Here is a 20498-nt window from a genome sequence, read left to right on the forward strand (position 1 = left end):
AACAAAACAACAAAATACAGAATACTTTTTGACAGTCGTTTCGAGTCTATTCTCGTTTTGTTCCATCTGTCTGTTATAGTACATACTTGACACTAGACAGATTGACGTCTGCCAGTCCCTATTTGTGAGTTGAGGACGTGACGTGATGGCTATTGGATGAGGTGTTTGATGAGGTTGTTCGCGAACAGTAAAGAAATTGTGATTTTTAGTTTTTACATCATTTCATGTAAACTGTAAACTAAACGCTCAAAACTGAATACTGCATTGTTGAGTGTTGATTGATTTAATATTATATTCACTGATTGGATCAAAAAGAATTTAATTTTATACGTACATTGGTTTACGTGGAAACTGAATAAGTATTCTTGTACTAATTAATTAGGAATATTTGAATTTATGCGCTTTATTTTAAATTGTTTGTGATAAATTATACATTCATCATAGTATTAAATTGGAAAGGTATATGAGTCTTAGCTACGTTATGGTTTCGGTATGTTGTGAATTTTATATATAATAAATATGTTGAGAATTTTGTTTTCCTAAATAACTTCTGAATTGAAAAGTAATCATCTTTTATCTTTTAAGAATCCTGAAAATTTACCGGCTGAAAAACTTACCATATCAGTTAGAAATGGAGGTATTTTACAAGAAATTAAGGCTTTGGTAAGTTTACTAATGAGAAGTTAGAAGTATACATAAACGCAGCATTAATATTTTAGATTTATTAATATTATCTTTTAATCGTATTACGATAACGTAATTATATAAATGCCATGAAAATACAAACTTAATTATATAAATAATTGTTACATAAATTGTTATTTCATCCGCATAAAACATTATATCTCTAATCAGAGAATATATTATAATTAAATTTAACTAAATAATAGATCATAATATTATTTAGTTATAAAATTTAACAATATTTTGAATATGTATGACTTGCTTTAATCAAGTAAATGGAAAGTAATAGATAGCTTCAAAATACAAATTTAAACTTAACATTGTCTAAAGAGATTCCATCATTTACAATTCTACTTCTTAATATCTCAGTTCAAATAGCTCACTTTGTACAGAATTATATTTTAAATACATATTAAGAAAACTGTTAAAAAAATATACTAACAATACAGTACCAACTTGCCTTTATTAAAATTAAAAATTAATATGATAAATGTGTTACTAACTCCCATCAAATTGCTATTGTTTCTCTTGTAATGCTTTTTCTTTTATTTTTTTATTTTAGAGTCCGTACTGGGTTGAGAAAAAAGATTTAATATTATATGAGGGGCCTCCAACAGGCAGTAATTTAATTCCCGGTTCTGTGGGAGCTTGGAAGTCTAAAATATCAATTTATCTAGAAAATCTTAAGTGGTTGTTAAGTTTGGAGCATCACAGGTACTTAATCTATACCAATATATTAGTGTGAATTTTGTATGTTTGTGTATGTCCCGTTCTACTGATGCTGTATAAAACCATTTATGTACTTGGAGATATACATAAAGTCAAGTGGGTTATCATCAGCTGTAAGACGTTCACTGCTGGACAAAGGCCTCCATGATAATTGGTCCTGCGCTGCCCTCATCCAACATATATACCAGAGATCTTGACCAGATCATTGGTCCACCTTGTGGTGGGCCTACCACTGCATCTGTTGTTTTTTTTTATTTAATTTTGGGGGGATTTTGCCATAATCGCCAAGCTTGGCAGGCAGGTTGGCAATTGCAGTTGATGTTGGTGCTCTCTTGGAAAGATACTGCTTCCCATGCTCCGTTCTTTCAATCCCTTAGTCGCCTCTTAAGACACCCACAAGAGGAGATGGGGTGGTGCTATACTGGTGAGACACCACATGACCGAGTCAAGTGGGTTTGGATAGCCAACTCCGAAATTGCTGAAATGTGGTAATTAAGTTTGACGGAGTTGAACCTATCATTATTAAATCTGATGGTAATAAGCCCAATAGACATGGTACAGCTTATAACGGGTACTGTTTTGAAATGGGGAGAGTTACTGCTTAGATTACTTGATATGAGATTAATGATAATTTCTTTGATTATCACAAGTATCACCCATTTAAATATATTTTTTTTTATGATTAACCACTGATAATTTAATAAAGAGATTCACTTTTAATACAGACTTAATGTAAAAATTCAGTTAAAAATATTTTATTTAACATTCTCTTGTCTGTTAGACTCGTTATCTGTCGAATCATGAAATATATAATAATGAAGAAAATATTTATTTCCACTATCACTATCACTCTCCAGCCTACCTATGAAAGTGTTTCACCAAAGTGCATAAATTTTTACCATATTATATAATGACTTGATATTATCATGTTTATCTGCAGGTTTTGGAGTACGGTTCTGCACCATTCCCAGTGCATGGATATGATAATATCATTTCTACAGGAGGCTCGTCCTCCATACATGACACCTTATGAAATGAAAGATGTGAGGAGCTTGTATGAGGAAATACGGAGACTTGTGCTTGTTGTGTTTAGCAGATTAGTGACAAATAAAGAGAGTAAGGTAAATTAATTTACAATATTATTATAAACTAGTAGTTGCCCGTTGCATTTGCAACTAAAGGTTTTATTAAATACTGCCTGTCAGCCATTAAGTTGGCATAGCAACATCCCATTCTGCATGGACACACACCAAGAAAGGGAAGTTATTAGTAGGATTAATCAGGAGCAAATAAATAAAATTTAAGGTAACAAACAATGAATAGTTCATTTAAAAAAAATTCATTCTATTTTCAAAAACATAGCCTGCTTCTATACTTTATTACAAAATATTATGGATACTTAGTTTCGTACAATACATTTTGACATGCGCATGTCTTACTTCATTCATGAATATCAAACAGAAAAGTGACAAGTTGATATTACAATATATTATGTTCTATTATTCGTCAACGGCAATTGGAGGTGGGATGAGCAATTCATGTCTACACTCTGGACTCTACTTGACTTGAGACAATCACAGTTGGCCTTTTATGTGTGTTTGATTTTATAATACTTTTTGCACATAATGATAATTTTATTTCAACATGGTTTATCTAAAAACACGGTACAAAATTTTGTGAAAGTTGCCATGTGTTTCCTACCACATGACTAGATATGAGCCTCTTACTATGGAGGGATTATTCTCTATTGGCTCGAATTAAATGATGATTGTTTGCCTCAGTTACCAAAGATAAAAATTTAACGAAATACCTTAAGATCTAGCCGTGTTTCTATCTACCCCTTTTGTAGGAATGTAATGTTTTTATTTATAGGAATTTTTAGTTGTTATAAGAAATATTTTTGCTATCAATTTATTTCAATTAGGTATCTTTATTTAATTGCAGACCCAATGGCTAAGCAAAGAGTTCATGTCAAAACAATTTTTTGACAATTTCATCTTCACAATCCCACTGTTATTTGATATCTGTCTGATATACGGATGTGACAACAATCGCCATGTCTCAAGGATGCTGGAGGCCGTGTTCACATTACAGCCGAAATATATGGATGAAACTGCAGGGGCGCTGCGGTTTGCACATGAGGTATGTTCTGGAACTATGGTCTTATACCCTATGATTTTTTATGGTTGATATTATGTTCTAAATTCATTCTAAAGTCCTTACTAAAAACCAGACAAAGCTCTCGTTATTTAGTTAGAACAAAATTAAAATTAAATTTCGGAATTTCAACTGATTTTAAATTGGCGGCAATTTGAAAAGTGAGTATAGCGCGTCTAATTGTATCTAACGCAAGAAAATTTTCGCCATCAAGTTATGAACGACTTCGATAAGGCTTTTATGATGATGTTCCATCACATGCCACTGTATAGAACTGGATCAAGGAGGATGACCAGCAACGGCAATAAGTGGCAATAGCATCGTAACTGTACGGCGCAAGATTGAGGCTGATAAGAGAGGCCAGCAGATTTGCATTAGTATAAGCTTCGTAGTAGATGGATACTCCATAATTTGACCGAAGAGAAAACAGCCGTCGCGTAGATTGTAGCAGTGAAATGCTAGAAAATTAAAACTAAGGTGCCTTGAATGAAGGTATGTTGTCATACTTAAAGCCGCAGAATAACTTACACCTGGGAGTATACTCTATGCTTGAAGGGAAATTTGAAATTTTACCGACAGCTGACTCTGTAGCTGTGAGAAACAAGATGTTTCTTCCCAATCGCGAGATTGGGGAATCCGAGAGATGGACGTTTGTCTGACATTTCGCGTTTTTACCCTACAATATTATTTTATGTGCATTGTTTATAATTCTGTTTTGTTGAAATATCAAATAAAATAAAAATAATCTCAAGTTCAATTATTAATAATCCTCAGGCTTTCAAATTCATAATCCTTCAAGTCAATAACAACTACGATTGTGAAGAGCCACCAAACTTACCAGCGACATACAAAGGTTTCGGTGAGATACGACGGCCATCCGACTCGAAGGACCATGAAAAACTCACTCTTGATATATTGAAGGATTTGATAATACATATGTTAGATACGGCTATGACGTTGAGGATTTTTTTGGAAGTCTATCCCAAAAGTGCTGACATTTTTAGAAATACGAATTTTGTGTTGAGGTGAGAGTGAAAAAAATGTATAGTTTAAGGATTATCGTATATTTAGTAGATTTTCAATGCTAAATGTCTGAAAAGAATGTGTAGTTTAAGGATTATCGTATATTTAGTAGATTTTTCAATGCTAAATGTCAACTGTTTATAAAAGATGTTATTTTCACTTATAGCTGATATTTGTTTTGTAACAATTATCAAAATAAGAATAGAAGAAAATTAACCCTTTTAACGAACTATATATACTCTGACAAATCACTATTAATTATTCTGAGTTATAGTATTTTTTTTTAGTATTTATACTTAACTAATTATTTTGATATTGTGTGTTCCCAACTATCGCTAACGATCACAATAGAATATGTAACAAATAGCCAGTACACACACTGACATTTCTTAATGCAAACTTTCTTTCCAGTATAGCCCAACTTTACGAGTATGGAATACCACACTTGTATGAGAAGCTAGAAGAGATTGGAGATCAGTCGAGTTCCAGCTACACCGAACTAGAAGGCTACATAGATCTCAGCAGGTCCGAGCTCATCGACGTTATCAGAGAAATACTGGCAGTCTACAAAAGTTATATACTTAGTGGGGAGTAAGTTTTATTTAGTAACAGTAGAAACAACTGCATGTGCAGTGTTCACTCATATAACTTAAGCTTAAATAAATTATTTAATATTTTTAGGGGCAACATATCCCAAAATATGGAAGCTTACCTCTCTGTGATGATGCAAGCACTGTCAGAAAATCTGTTGATAAGAGACTACCATGTTTGTTATCCGGTGCATGATGACCTGGAGATGTTGAAACAAGCTTTCCCTGATATGTATCCTTTTACCGTTAAATAATGTAAATACTTTAATTATAAGGAACTGGGTTAGTTATACAAATTATATTTGAAACCAAAATTTATGACTGTTTGTCTTGTTCAACTTTCAGGTTGTGGCTTCATGGTTGGTAAGAGTGCTCAAACGGAACCCGAGACGATTTGAGTTCCTCATCATTCAATCATAAATTTTTGTTTCAAATTTAATTTATGTAAGGACCTGATGAGCAAATGCGGGTCAACCCCCCCTACACCTGCAGTTTAGTCACATACATAGTCACATAGCAGGGGTTTTGATCCCGTATGCTATATGCGTATTCCATGTTGTATGCATAGCATCACAACATGGAAGTCATCATCATACAGTCACTCTCGTCTGTCAGAGGGATTACAGTCCTCCATTTAGTCCTACAGCAGGTGTAATATATTGCTTTGGCTTGTTGGTACTAGTGAAGAAACATTCGCATCTGGCCGCAGTTTTGATCTGGCCTCCTCAGTACATGCCGGGACTCATTGAGGAATGTATGAATTATCATTTAAATAATAATATTCTATAGTCAACAATTTTCTATTTAAGTAAATGGGAATTTAAATCTTTAATATACCTGAAATTAATATTCAAGCTTATAATTTTTCTTAAGTATATTATCAGAGATACCGTAAAAACAGATTTCATTCTCCAAGCTATTTACTCTAACCTACATGAAGATCAGCCTGAACCAACACACATAGAGAAACAAGAGCATAGACAATTAAACGGCCATGTTGAAACAAGAGACAGTAGACCTGGGCCATCCACAGACAATGAATTACCCGATGAAATCAAAGAACAATCTCTTATTAGTGAAGTGAAAGATATTTTACCGCATTTGGGGGACGGTTTTATATTAAAATGTTTAAAGTATTATGATTTCAATGTGGAGAGGGTAATTAGTAGTGTATTAGAGGGAAATTTAGCAGAATCATTGAGAGGTGAGTTATTCAAATGACTTAATTAGATGTAGACTAAAATAATCACCGTATCATTAGCAATTACTGTTTTCAATTATAAAAAGATGAAAATAACATATAAGAAGATAACGTGAACGTATTTATTTGGCTTACGTTATAAATACTGGAAAGTGCATAATATTATCAAAGCTTTTCCAGGTGAATGACAATCTATAGATACATATAAATAAAACTAGCGTCTGTTTGTAATATTGAAATAACCGTTTTTTACTACATGTGTATGAGAATATATATACGGTATATACACCAAAATAGCATTTTTTACAATTTTTGTCTCTCTGTTTGTTCCGGCGAATCTCTGAAATGGCTGGACCGATTTTGACGGGACTTTTATTGGCAGCTAGCTGTTGTAATAAGCAGTAAGTTAGGCTACGCTTATGTCAGAAAAATCTTTTATTTTAGAAAAATAATATTGCAATGTCCAAGAAACAGTCTTACTCTAAAAATAATTTGTATGGCAAAACAACGTTTTCCGGGTCAGCTAGTTATAAGTACTGTGTTAGAAATAAAAAAAAGAAGCTTAGTTATAAATATTGATTTCATTTCGTTTACACGCAAAAAAGATGAAGTCCAGGGCATAATCATTGAGACAACCTCATTGTAAACAAAAAATCTTACCCTCACCGCTTTAAGTACAATACTGTCCCCCCTTCTTTCTCGATTTTTCTGCTTCTAACTATCTGTTTTGCATGGTGTCGCAATCTCTAAGTGGGTCTTCAATTTAAGAATAATTATGTTTACTTCAATGATGATTAACTGTAACCTGTTGATTGTCCTTAAAAAAATAAATAATTGCAGATAATTTGCATTATTACAAAAATCAATTATATTTACGGGAGTGTTATATAATAACTTGACTTTAAAATAATGTGTACAAACATTATTCAATTTCAATAGGGTAGGAATTGAAGGCTTAAATGCTAAAATTACTATTGCGACTCAGCTGAGAAGACATTATATAGAGTTGGTTTTTTCTCGAGACGTAGAATGCAGTGTATACCTACATGAGGCTTTAGCATTATATGCGTGTGTGTAAGATTCATCAACAAAATAATTATTACCTCCTAATAATTACTATTGAAGCAATTTTGATGATCCGGTAACTTAAAAATTCATGAATTATTATGTATTTGTTGGATGCGATTATCTACTATTTATGACAGTAATCACGACCATCGTGTTCACGAGGCATCCTTACACAAACAATGAAAACGAGCTCTAAAGGTTACATCCAACATAGGATATGCAGCGCAGCACCTTATAAACTTATTTGTTTTGTATATTACGGCCATTGTAAAATATTGATTGAAAAGAGTGGTCGTTGAGTTTCTTGTATGTTCTTCTCACGAGCTCTACTTTTTCCGAACATAAAAGAAATATTTCTAGTGACGATTCAAAAGCGCTTAGTTTAAGCCTACTTGAATAAAGTTTATTTTTACTTTGACTTTGAAATATTCCGTTAATAGCTCAAAACCTTAATTTGTAAATTTTTTTAGGTATTGACCAATCACTACCAGTAGTACCTGAAGATCCACTTGACAAGAAGTTCTTGGAGACGGGAGTGGAAAGACTGAACGTGTTCGACGGTGACCAGTTCGACCTGATGACCAGAGACGACGTAGATCTCAGCAAGATACACCTGGGCAAGAGGAAGTCCAAATATAAGGATCTGAAGGATATGCTGAACGACAACAAGGATGTGAAGAGCAGGGCAGACATATATAGCAAATATAAGTAAGTAGTAATAATACAATTGGTCCTAGTCTTAGATAATATAAGACGAGATAGCGGCGAACTGCTAACTTCTATTTTAAGCACGCACACTAAAACAACATACAGAAATAGGTTAAAACTTAGTATCCCGTAGCACGAATTATGAGTTAAAAAATATTGTAGTTGATAGAGCTTTAGTCCACGATTATAATGATACCACTCTTATTACAACCTCAAATTATGAAATTTTTAAGGATTGGGACATTTTTATGGGGAGCAAAGAAAGGGAAACGCCTAGAATTCGTTACTGACGTTCTTGGCTTTCTTCTTTCGTTCTTTTAACTGTTCTAAAACAACCTAACCTAAACAATTTTTATAAATTGTGGTTGATAGAGCATTAGTGCTAATAATCTTAATCCCTTTTACAAGGTAATGCACAGTTTTCAAGATAATAACGAAAAAAAAACTAAACGGGTAAAACACGTAAATAAAACACAGAACACAGGTACATTCACACAATTCCGATAGAAATGGAATAAAGTGTAAACATTATACGAAAACGGAATAAACACTATAGGAATCTGATGAAAAATAATTATTGTTATTTTACTGCATTTTCAACCCTGGGTTCTAGCCTTTTTAGTCTAAATTATAATTGATGAAGCCGTCTGGTCTATCCCAGACTATTTTTTACGTTTCATTTTACTGTTTTTCATTTATAATTGAAAGTTTTTGGCAATTTTTAGGCCTCCTGGCGCCATGACAGCGCTAATCTACATGATTTACGTGATTTACCCGTTTTAGGCTAGAATTTTATTTCATTACTTTCTTGAAAACGGTGCATTACCTTGTAATAAGAGTGGTATCATTATAATCGTGGACTAAAGCTCTATCAACTACAATATTATTTACCTTTTAATTCATGCTACGGGATACTAAGTCCAAACCCAGGACACATGGATGCACGCACACTAACACAAAGTGTCATACAAATCGCGAGTGTAAGACGTAGCTTGTCCGCACGCTAAAGTCATAAACTTGGCCTGTTGTCATGCGTTGCCAAACATCAAGAGGCTCTATGTAGCTAAACCATTGACGTACCATAAATAACTAGACTCCCAATCGCCTATTAAAAGTCGTCAAAACATGTCCGAGCGGCGTATATATTACGTATACATTAACTTATATATTTACATTAAAATATTCATTTACATTAAAATACTCATTCAAATTAACACCTTATTTCATGACAGTAATGTTCAAAGTCTATTGTATAAAACTCTGCCTCATAGACGCGTAGGCGGAGTTTTGCTTCAGACATTTTTTTAGCGTGATTATGAGCCTAGGCTCCTTTGCACGGGATGCCGACTATATTATGGGTACCACAACGGCGTCTATTTCTGCCGCGACGCAGTAATGTGTAAGCATTTGTGTGTGTGTGTGTTATAACTTACAGAAATTAAATAATCTCACGAATCGAAATAAAAACTATCCTATCTCTCAATTTGGATTAAACTGTGAAAATTTGTTTAAATCGATTCTGTAGTTTACGAGTATATCGCGGAAACGAATTTCTTTTATATGTATATAAAAATTATAAATAATAATTAATCATAATTCGTTTCCGGGTTTCCAGCTTGGTGTGCGACGACGTGGCGATGTACTCCGACGAGTACGACGACACCTACGACTCGGATGGAATCGTGCCGAACACGGACTTGACCGACGACGTGCGCCGCCCGTTCGTCACGCCGCGAGTCTTGCAGTCCCGTGCTAAGAATGACGTAAGTAATACGGGAAGCTGTGGAAACCTTTACAGTTTCCATTCCGTGTAATTTGATTTTGTGGATCGAAGAAGCTCTAAAATGGATTGAAAGTTAGCCGACAGACAACAAATTGTAGAAACAAAATAAATGAGAAACTGGAGATGACTACACACAAGTCACTCTATTTAGTAAGTAAATTTGGAGTTCCTCAAGGTAGTCTTATGGGACCCTAACTATTTTTAGTTTACTTTAATAATTTAGCTGATGTTGTTAACTATAAATGTATGATTATTTGCTGATGACATGTAATATGACAAAAACTGAATATATACCATTTCCGAGTCGTGGTCACACCAGTGTGACTACGAGTAAATTTTTTTCCTCGTCGTCACACCAAGGGTTTTACTACACCCTGTTGTAATTGATATTATAAGTGATGTGTCAATTTCTATTCTCATGATCTCGACATTCTCGATAGTTTAGGTAACGAATGACTATGGATTGAAAATGTTTTTTTCCTCGTCTTCACAAACCCGTGGGGTTTAACTGCACCTTATTTAAAGTAGTATTTCCGTAAAATGGCCTAAATATATATAATTATTAATAAGTTTCGTTAGTTTCGAGATCATGAGAATAGGAATTAACACATCACTTATAATATAAATTACCAACAGGGTGTAGTAAAACCCTTGGTGTGACGACGAGGAAAAAAAATTACTCGTAGTCACACTGGTGTGACAAACTGGTGTTACCACGAGTCGGGAATGATATATACAACTTTCTAATTATAACACGCAGCATAAAACTCTAAATATAACTAGACTAGCAGTGATCAAACTATTAAAAAAACAAACGTTATAAAATTTTTGGGTTTATTCTTAGGTAATAATTGTAACTGGAACGCTCAATGTGACATAGTGACAGGCAAAATAAAAAAGTTCACTTTCGCTTTGAGAAGGCACAGACAAACTGTATCATTTAATGCTGCACTTACTGCATACCGCGGCTATATTGCTTCAGTTTTACGGTATGGGTTATTACTGTGCGGTAATTCCACTAATATTTCAAATGTTTTTCTGGCTTCAAATAAATTCAAATGAGTATCAAAGAGAGAGATATATAGAGGAGGAGCCCGCATACCACTGCTATATGAAATGAAATGAAGACGTTTATTGAACTCATAACATTGAATAACAATGGCTTAAGTCATAATTTAATAACAATAAATAAATAATATCAAACTAATCAAATAAAATGAAAAACATCAAACAATTAAAATCACATTAAAACAAATCACACTTAAGTAGATCAATTCAATTCCAGGCTGCTTTATCATTTTAATAATCTTGGATTTTGTAAAAGCCTTTGCTGCTTAATTCACTTTTTGTGAAGGCTTTGAATTTATTTATAGACAAATTTACTATCTGTTCGGGGAGTTTGTTATAGAAACGAATACATTGATCCATTGTTCTTCCTTAGAAATAGCATTATTTACATCTTCAATAGTAGTTGCACGTCGATTAACTTTAAATAGTCAAAGTCAAAGTCAAAAAAATTTTTATTCACTGTAAAACTGTATAATATATTTAGTGCAAGTCAGGATGAAGTACAAAAGTTACAATAGCATTCAAATGAGTATAACAATATTCATTAACAAAATTTAGAACATTAATTTCAACTATCTTTATCATTAAAATAATCTTTCACGCTATAAAAGGCCTTAGATGTTAATTTATTTTTTACGATACATTTAAATTTTTTAATAGGTAACATTTTAATTTCATTTGGGAGTTTATTATAAAATACAACACAATCCACTTTAAAAGATTTAGCAATTTTACGGAGCCTAGTAGATGGAATTGCGAGTTTATGTTTGTTTCGATAGAGTAATAGTGATGTATCATCCGCAAACAATACTATATCATGTGTGTTCTTTATGAGATAGGGTAGGACATTGATATAAACTAAGAACAGAAATGGTCCGAGAATTGAACCCTGCGGGACACCCATTCCTAACACGGAGCCTGGTATTTAAATATGAAAAATATAGTTTTGGTATTTTAACAGATTAATTTTTTTTTTGAGGTGGTTATTATTATACCCATTTAAATCAGTAATTTTATTTTAATGCTAAATATTTAACAGGAGGTGTCTGAGGAGTCCGAGAGCGAGGAAGAGAGACCATCGGGCAGTCAGCAGCGAAGGGAGTTCTGTGTGGACCCCGCCTTGCTGCGAGCACGTCGTGAAGCAACCAGGCAGCCGCGACGACCAGACCACAGGCCACCACCACAAAAGTATATTATACTAATTAAATCTGTAATAGTTATTTATGCAACTGTTGTGTAATAAGGGCTATTAAAATTGAGTGTTTTAATACCTAATTATCAACAGTTGCATACAAGACTTTATCTACACCCAGAATATGAATACTCTAAAAGATTCTGGAACAGTTAGCTTACTGCTAACATTAAAACACCAGTCCTACTAGTAATAACCTAATATTTCATTCATTTCTGATGATATACAAATAAAGTAAGTATTAATGAAACAATTATTTATTTCAATAGTAATTTACATTTTGTATAGTGCAATAATTAAAATTCACTCGCACGCACATGAATCGCTCATTTTTTGTAAACAAAACAATAAAAATTTCGAAGAAAAATGGCGGGGATTCGAATAACACACTTTTTTTACGGTGCGCGACGTTTTAGTAGTGTGGAACGCGCGTAAATGAAAATGTTCTTTTTTTGAAATTCATACAGATACCAGGCATCAAGCAATAAGAATGTGGCTGTCTGTTGAAACTCTTTGCGCATGAAGGGATAAAAAAAAAACATAGGAGTGTTGTTATGAAATTCAATACAACATTACAACACTCTTTTGGATGATGTTATGGTTATTAGAACATTGGGTGTTTTAATGTTGGCAATAAGCTTACTGTTTCAGAAGCTTTAATAGAGGATTTAAAGCATGGGTGTAGATAAACAATATAAATGAACGCGGGACTCGAACCCGCAGGGCCGCAACCTGTAGGCTTCCGTTCGAGCGCTCTTACCAAGCGAACCGTTCTATAGACGCACATTGTGGCTCCATCTACAGGGTCTACTTTACACTTGATAACCTGCTCAACGCCAATAATGGCATATTAAGAAATTGAGTTCAGATTCGCTCTTTCAAATCTTGACAATTTGTTATTTTTAAAGAGTCCCGCATCGTTTATAAATTTGGTTACAAATATAATTTTTATAATTTATCCCAGAAGTGATATCCCTCATATCACTTTAAAAATAACAAATTGTTTTAAAGTATGTTATCACACTCCTTCACCATCTATTCTATAAATATAATAATATCAGAGCGAGGCCAGTCTGTACATTATCTAAGCACAATATATTTTTCTAAATAACGATTTAAATAATTGTCACTTTTCTTGTTGTTTAAAAATGTTACGTCGATTAAAATAACATTACGTCATGTACACGGGCGAAGTAGCGGTAAAATATTATCCATCAGAAATAATACTTTATATTGCCATGTCAAGTAAATACCACTCGCATCACGTTGACGTCTGGCATTCCACAATTTTTTGCCTCGCTCAACCACTTTGTGGAGTCAATTACTGGCAGATGTTTTTCCGAACTGATAGATTTAGGGACCTTCAAGAAAAGATCATACTCCCACCTTAAAGGCCTAACTAATAATACTCAATACCTACTTAGTACTCGTGCCACTTATTGGCGGTTGCCTCACCACTATGGGGAGTGGTGAGGCAACCCTTGAGCCTTTTTTTAAGATAATAAGGGACGAGACGAGCAGGACGTTCAGTTAATGGTAATTGATACGCCCTGCCCATTTCAATGCAGTGCCGCTCAGGAATCTTGAAAAACCCAAAAATGATAAGCTGTTCTCGTCACCTGTAGACAAGGTGTCAAGTCTCATTTGCCCAGTAATTTCACTAGCTACGGCGCCCTTCAGACCGAAACACAGTAATGTTTAATCATTAAGTGCCCGTTTGCCCTATCTTTATATATATATTTCTTGTGTGCGTGTGTATGTCACTGAACTCCTCCTAGACGGCTGGACCGATTTTGATGAAACTTTCTGTGTGGCTTCAGGTGGATTCGAGGATGGTTTAGATTCACAATTGAACTACCTCCTAAACGGCTGGACCGATTTTGATGATTTTTTTTTGTGTGTTCCAGTGAATTTGTGATTGGTGTGTGTCTTTAGGTGGATTCGAGAACGGTTTAGATTCACAATTGAACTACCTCCTAAACGGCTGAACCGATTATGATGATTTTTTGTGTGTTCCAGTGAATTTGAGATTGGTTTAGATTCTCAATTCCGTGCATATAATATAATTCTCCTGCTCATGTGTATATTAGTGAAGTCCTCCTAACGGCTGAAACGATTTTTCAATTTTAAGACGTGTGTACAGGACAACGTCTGTCGGGTCCACTAGTCTTATATAAAAAAACTACAAAGCACTGCCAATACATGAGAGCTCAAGAGTGTACAATTAACCTTTCCGCATCAGCCGTGCCCGCGGGCACTGGTAATTCAAAAAACAATGAGAGCGGCTGTGCCGCGGGGCACTCAGGGCACTCGGGGTTCACCCTTATTAGGTGTACAAGATGGTTTATTTGCCTACGCAGTTATGAACGAGTGAATTCCCAAACACATTTCGATCCGTTACGATTCAAGGCCACCAATATTCGACGTCATAGCTTTACGGACAAAGCACTTATGTGTCCACTTGTTCCCGGCCGGCGCAGCGAGCGGTCGTTATCAAGACTTTACACGAAGATCGTTCTTTGTGGAGATTTAAGCTTAATTTTATAATTAACATATACTATTCATTACAAAAACATAAAAGGAAATAAATAAAACAAGTAATTAACAATAATTACAATATTTATTTTAAAATATACCTATTTTTACACTTTTTTTCGAATGAAAAGTCTTTGTGAAATAAAAAAGAAAGACAATATGAATAATTTGTACATGGTCTTATAGCTTGTTTCAATAGCTTTCAGTGACAGTCAATCAAATCACCCTAGTTATAAGCATTTTATAACTACACGTAAAATAATACACACGGGGAAAATGCCGCGAAAATGCCGGAAGCTTGCCGATCTACAGTGTACAGCGAGATCCGGAGCGCGCCGATGCGGAAAGGTTAAGGAAACGCGGACTAAATAGCGAGATGATGTTTATAGTTATAAGAAAAACGATGGCAGATCCACACGGAAAGGATCCTATAAGAGTTCCATACCCGCATACTATATTGTTCTCTAACCTTCTTCTCTTTCACCCTTACTTTTCAAGTTGACTCTGCAATAGGTTTCCTTAGTAGTCCGGCAAATTTAATACACACATTGTGCCTCTTTGTTATTCTTGGAAGAAAACTTTAAAAATACTAATAGCGTCTTCATTCCATGCCATTCTCAAAAAAAAAAAATTGTTCCATAATTCCTAAGATTATTTTACATTAACAGGAGCATCGATGTGGTGGGTAAACCCAAGGGCCACGGTCAAGAGAAGGAGGTTCTTCACAACCGAGATAAGAAAGAGAAGCATAAATCGTCTCGTGCCAACCACAACAGGAGACAAGGTGCCCAGTGGAAACGGAGTCAGGGCATGATGCCGTCCTGATATTTACATATCTACAGAAGTCGTAAACCAAGTATTATCATAGACTACTTGATTTGTAATATCTCTCTTGTATTTCGTACCCAATAATCTTTTTAATTTATTATTGCCTTTGTTACCCAATACCATTATTATTAAACTATATGCCAGAATTATTCTACTTGCTACTTTATACTACAGTTTCATAACAATAAGCACTCATACAAACTACAAGCATTCAAATCGGTCTGTAACCATTTCTTCTATTTAACAAAAAATCACACTGAAACCCAATTATTACTACCTCTATTTCTGAAGCATTCAAATTGTTTGGCAATTACTTCTACTGAAGTAGTCTTCACAGTAATTAATAATTGTTATCCATATTGCCTAAGCTTTCAAATCGTTCTGCAATGATTTTTTTAAGTATTCGCACTGAAACCGTATTGCGGAAGCATAACCAAATTATTGTTACGCGTATTGCGGAAGCGTAGCCCAATTATTGTTATTCGTATTGCGGAAGCATAACCAAATTATTGTTATGCGTATTGCGGAAGCGAAACCCAATTATTGTTATTCGTAATGCGGAAGCATAACCCAATTATTGCTATCCGTATTGCGGAAGCGTAGCCCAATTATTGTTATTCGTATTGCGGAACATAACCAAATAATTGTTATGCGTATTGCAGAAGTATTCAAATTGTTCTGCAATCATTTTTTCTATTTAACAATAATTCACACTAAAGATAAATTATTGCTATCCGTATTGCAGAAGCATTCAAATTGCTCTACAATCATTTCTTCTATTTAACAATAATTCACTCTGAAACCCAATTATTGTTATCCGTATTGTGGAATCATTTAAATTGCTCTGCAATTAATCCTAATATACACTAACATTATTAATAAGAAACAAAAAGCAAAAAAATCGTCAAAGCATTGACTCGTTAAAATAGCATAGTCCAATTACTCTTATTGTGTACATTCAATCCACAATTTTTTTCATAAATCGCTAGGCAAAATTCACACCGCGTTCCTTGCCGCGCGCCTTTTCCTCCCCACCAGTGGCGTGATACCTACATTGACACACTTCATTGATGCGCGTCATTTGTAATTAGTATTATATCCATAATTAAGGCAAGATTTTTGAAAAGTTCAACATGTAACAATTCTTTTATTTACCAGTACATAAAAAGACTACTGGTTGTTAATCTCTTTACTATTCTACTTTGGTAGATCTTTGTTGGTGATAGTTAAAACTAGTGGTGCTATAGCCAATTAATTGCCTTAAATTATTGAAAAGAAAATGCTTTAATACATATCGCGTAACTTTATTCACTACATATTACATAATCATAAAATAATACGAAATATATTATACAGTCAAGTTTTGTTTAACCGTATTGTTCGGTTTCACAATATTATGAATATATTATTATATATTTTGACATGAATGTATAGCAGTAAAATAAGTCACTACAGATAGTTGAGTTAAATTGTTATAATAGGATTTGTTACCCTGTTAAGTGTTCAAATATATTTATTGGAATGTTATGCAGTTTTCATTTGTTTTCCTACATTTGTACAGCCAATTTTGCCCTGTGCTTCCCCGGGTAATAAGAATAGGGTAGTGGCCCAGGTCCAAGGGCGTCGTAAGAGGCGACTACGGGCTTTTTCAAAGTGGGAGAATCAAGTTGCCGTCTTATGACGTCAGCACAATCGGGCCAGACTCGTCCGGGTTAATTACCACACTCGCACAGAATACCGGCGTGAAGTAGCGGCCTAGCGCCGCAATGTTTCGCATAGGTTAGTGTCGAGGACCGGAGGCAACGCCGTCCACCACCGCCTTGAGCCGGCCTTGTGTTTCCTTACGGAGACGAAGATATCTCAACCTAGCGATACGTCATATTTAACGTACCCCGGGTAGAAAATTGAGCACAATTTTTTGCCTCATGCCGGGGTATGTGTGTACGTTAGGGAGGATATCGGCTTATTTAAAAAGGCTTACAAAGTAAATATAAAGGTGGGCCATCTAGTGTTTTAAATTTGGTACACAAAATCCAATCTTGGATAGAAGTAATGGACAGTCTAATTGATTGTTCAATTATTTATATAAGAAAATAATTTGTGATGCATTTCTTCGCAATTCTAAGGTTTTCATATTAAAGAAATTTAATTTGTCTTTGTAAGTTATAATAGTGTAATTATTAGTAACATAACTCGTATATTGTAACGATATGAACATTTAAACTTCAACAGATAATTATTGATCAAACATGTACTGAGTGACTGGGGGGGAAGATGAAAAAGGGGATACACAAAAAGACCTTCATAACGCAAGTAGGAGGCATTCTGTTAGATCATTTTTAATCTCGGTCGGTTTAATCAGCGCTGAGAATATCGAATTGGTATCCTAAAGGCTCGACTATAGTCCACAGAAAGTGCGCCACACTTTATGTAGCGGAAATTATATAAATTACTAATTATGTGCCAAGTTTATTGTTCGCTTCAGATCTCGGATTCACTTGTTACCAATCCAAACCCTTTAACCCCATCAATTTATTAACATTTTGTTTTTATTATTGAATCTACTGCTACTTCGTAAAGGGTTGTGAGCAAGAAAATCATTACCACTCTTTTAAATCCTTTTTTAACATTTTGTTTTCAGACATAAACTTACGGAGACACAGTAAGATTGGAACGGAAGGCGATTCTGTTGTCAATGACAAGACGTAAATAGTCAGCCACGCCTGGTATTAGATGCTATTTTGAATATTAAATCACTTGCTGACGCATACATACATGTCAGCTCATTAATTATAAGCGGGCATAGCCTAAGTCTGTGGTTTTACATAAGGTGTTGTTAAATAAAACACAATTATTGGGCTGTTAAATCTGAATCTGCCCCGCGTGTTTAAGAGCGTCTAATTAACGCCTATAGCCTGATTATAGCACATGTATAATAGACCTCTCCTTTTCATTTTCAAGTTAAAACTTCTTTAGCTGCGTTGCCCACTTCTGGGTAGGGGAAAATGTTATGGGTTGGCGTTACCGACAACGACTTTAGCTGGCGTGCGCGCTAAATAATTAATTAAAAAAATAGATATACATTACAGTTAGATACTTAATGGATGGGTGAAATCTCGCGAGTTCGCGTCACCGAAATGCTTATAGCAGTGTATCTGTAGCTATACAGCTGACGTATGGTATTATTGTGCAACATTAGTGGGTTGTACATCTTATAAGTGAAATGGAATGGATTTAGATAAAGTTCAATGTGTATGTGTAGATATGTATTGTACGTTGTTAAATTACTTAGTGTTTTTGTTTGATATGTTATTGAATATAAGTAAAAATATGATATTAATAATTTAATTATTATTAAACATTAAGAAATGGGCAAACGGGCAAAAGGCTAAAGTAATGAACCCATGGACATCCGCTACACCAGAGGTTAAGACTTGCTTTTACTACCAGTGGGAGGCTCCTTTTCACAGGATGCCGCCTAGGTTATTGGTACCACTATTTCTATATTCTATATGCAGCACGGCACATTGCTATGTGTAAACATTACTGTGTTTCGGTCTGAAGGGTACCGTAGCTAGTGAAATTACTGGGCAAATGAGACTTAACATCTTATGTCGCTAAGCGACGAGCGCAATTATTGTGCCGCTCAGAATTTTTGGGTTTCTCAAGAATCCTGAGCTCCACTACATTGTAATGGGCAGGGCGTATCAATTTCCATCAGCTGAACGTCATGCTCGTCTGGTCCCTTTATTCATAAAAAAAAGAGATTCGTTGCCGGCCCTTAAGGTATGCTCTAAGTTGAAAGGTCCCTAACTTGTATAGGTTCAGGAATACTGTACTCGGTAATACCACGAACTGGCTATGCGAGCAAGTAGTTTATCACAAAACATAAAAATATTTATAACATAAAATTTTCACTTCAGCATAATACTCATACCCACAAGTGATATGATCAGCGCTGGTCTTCCGGAGAACCCCAGGTGGTCTAGCGGATTGTCAAACTACTTAAAGGTTATACATATAAGAAGCCTTACCATACCAAGATAATAATATCATAATAAAAAAGTAATAACAACAAAAAATTACATAAAATTTAGTGACCAGACCTAATTCAATAATCTATATACTTATATAAAAATGAATTGCTGGTCATTAGTCTCGCTAAAACTCGAGAACGGCTGGACCGATTTGGCTTATTTTGGTGTTGAATTATTTGTAGAAGTCCAGGGAAGGTTAAAAAGGTGAATAAATATGAAAATTCTCGGAAAAAAATTAATATAAAAAAATTGTTTTTCCTTTGATGTGTCCCCCGTCGTTTAGAAATCAAACTGAAAGAATAATTTAAAATATATATATCTAATTAGATTTTATATACGTTTCTTTCTAAATGATACTAAGCACTTCTTGGCCAACATTCTGAAATATAACAACTGTTTCCCGATGACATCTATTTTGCACACCCGTAAATGATTAGCCTAGATAATTATAAAATTACTATATAACCTGAATATTATATAGTCTGAGAATCGGTCGTCATCTATTTTTTATACCCCAATAATTTATTTATTAATTTTCTTATTATTTTATATGGCAATACAACGTTTGCTGGGTCAACTAGTTAGTAATATAATTAAGTTAATATTAATAAGAATCTCTCTAAAAATAACTCATGACAAGAACTGCAGGCCGTATAATTTATTTTATTTTTAAATAGCACTAGTGTCAAGTGAAAGAGTTTCCTGTACTTTTTGATGAGTATTAAGGAACACTTTAAGTTTAATACGAAAACCTTGTTTAGGTATATACTTATTAAATAATAAGTTTAATTGTACAATGTTACTTTGTAAATGTTACTTTAATTGTAAAACATATTTTTGATGACAAAAAAAGCCCGCTGAGTTTGTTGCGCCCATTCTTCTCAGGCCTGAGGCA

General features: G+C 34.3%; 1 protein-coding gene across 1 annotated transcript; it reads left to right on the forward strand.

Moving 5' to 3' along the window:
• Nucleotides 1-137: 137 nt before the first annotated feature.
• On the forward strand, nt 138-17093 carry LOC126965230 (activating signal cointegrator 1 complex subunit 2). The gene is made up of 13 exons (XM_050808706.1): nt 138-490; nt 586-663; nt 1247-1398; nt 2354-2534; nt 3358-3555; nt 4345-4595; nt 5005-5184; nt 5275-5415; nt 6068-6387; nt 7923-8160; nt 9776-9923; nt 12051-12199; nt 15407-17093. Exons 1-13 carry the CDS (start codon nt 464-466, stop codon nt 15561-15563), a joined length of 2220 nt encoding a protein of 739 aa, XP_050664663.1. The 5' UTR covers nt 138-463; the 3' UTR covers nt 15564-17093.
• Nucleotides 17094-20498: the final 3405 nt, after the last annotated feature.

This window comes from Leptidea sinapis, chromosome 7, assembly GCF_905404315.1.
Source record: "Leptidea sinapis chromosome 7, ilLepSina1.1, whole genome shotgun sequence".
Lineage (NCBI taxonomy): Eukaryota > Metazoa > Arthropoda > Insecta > Lepidoptera > Pieridae > Leptidea > Leptidea sinapis.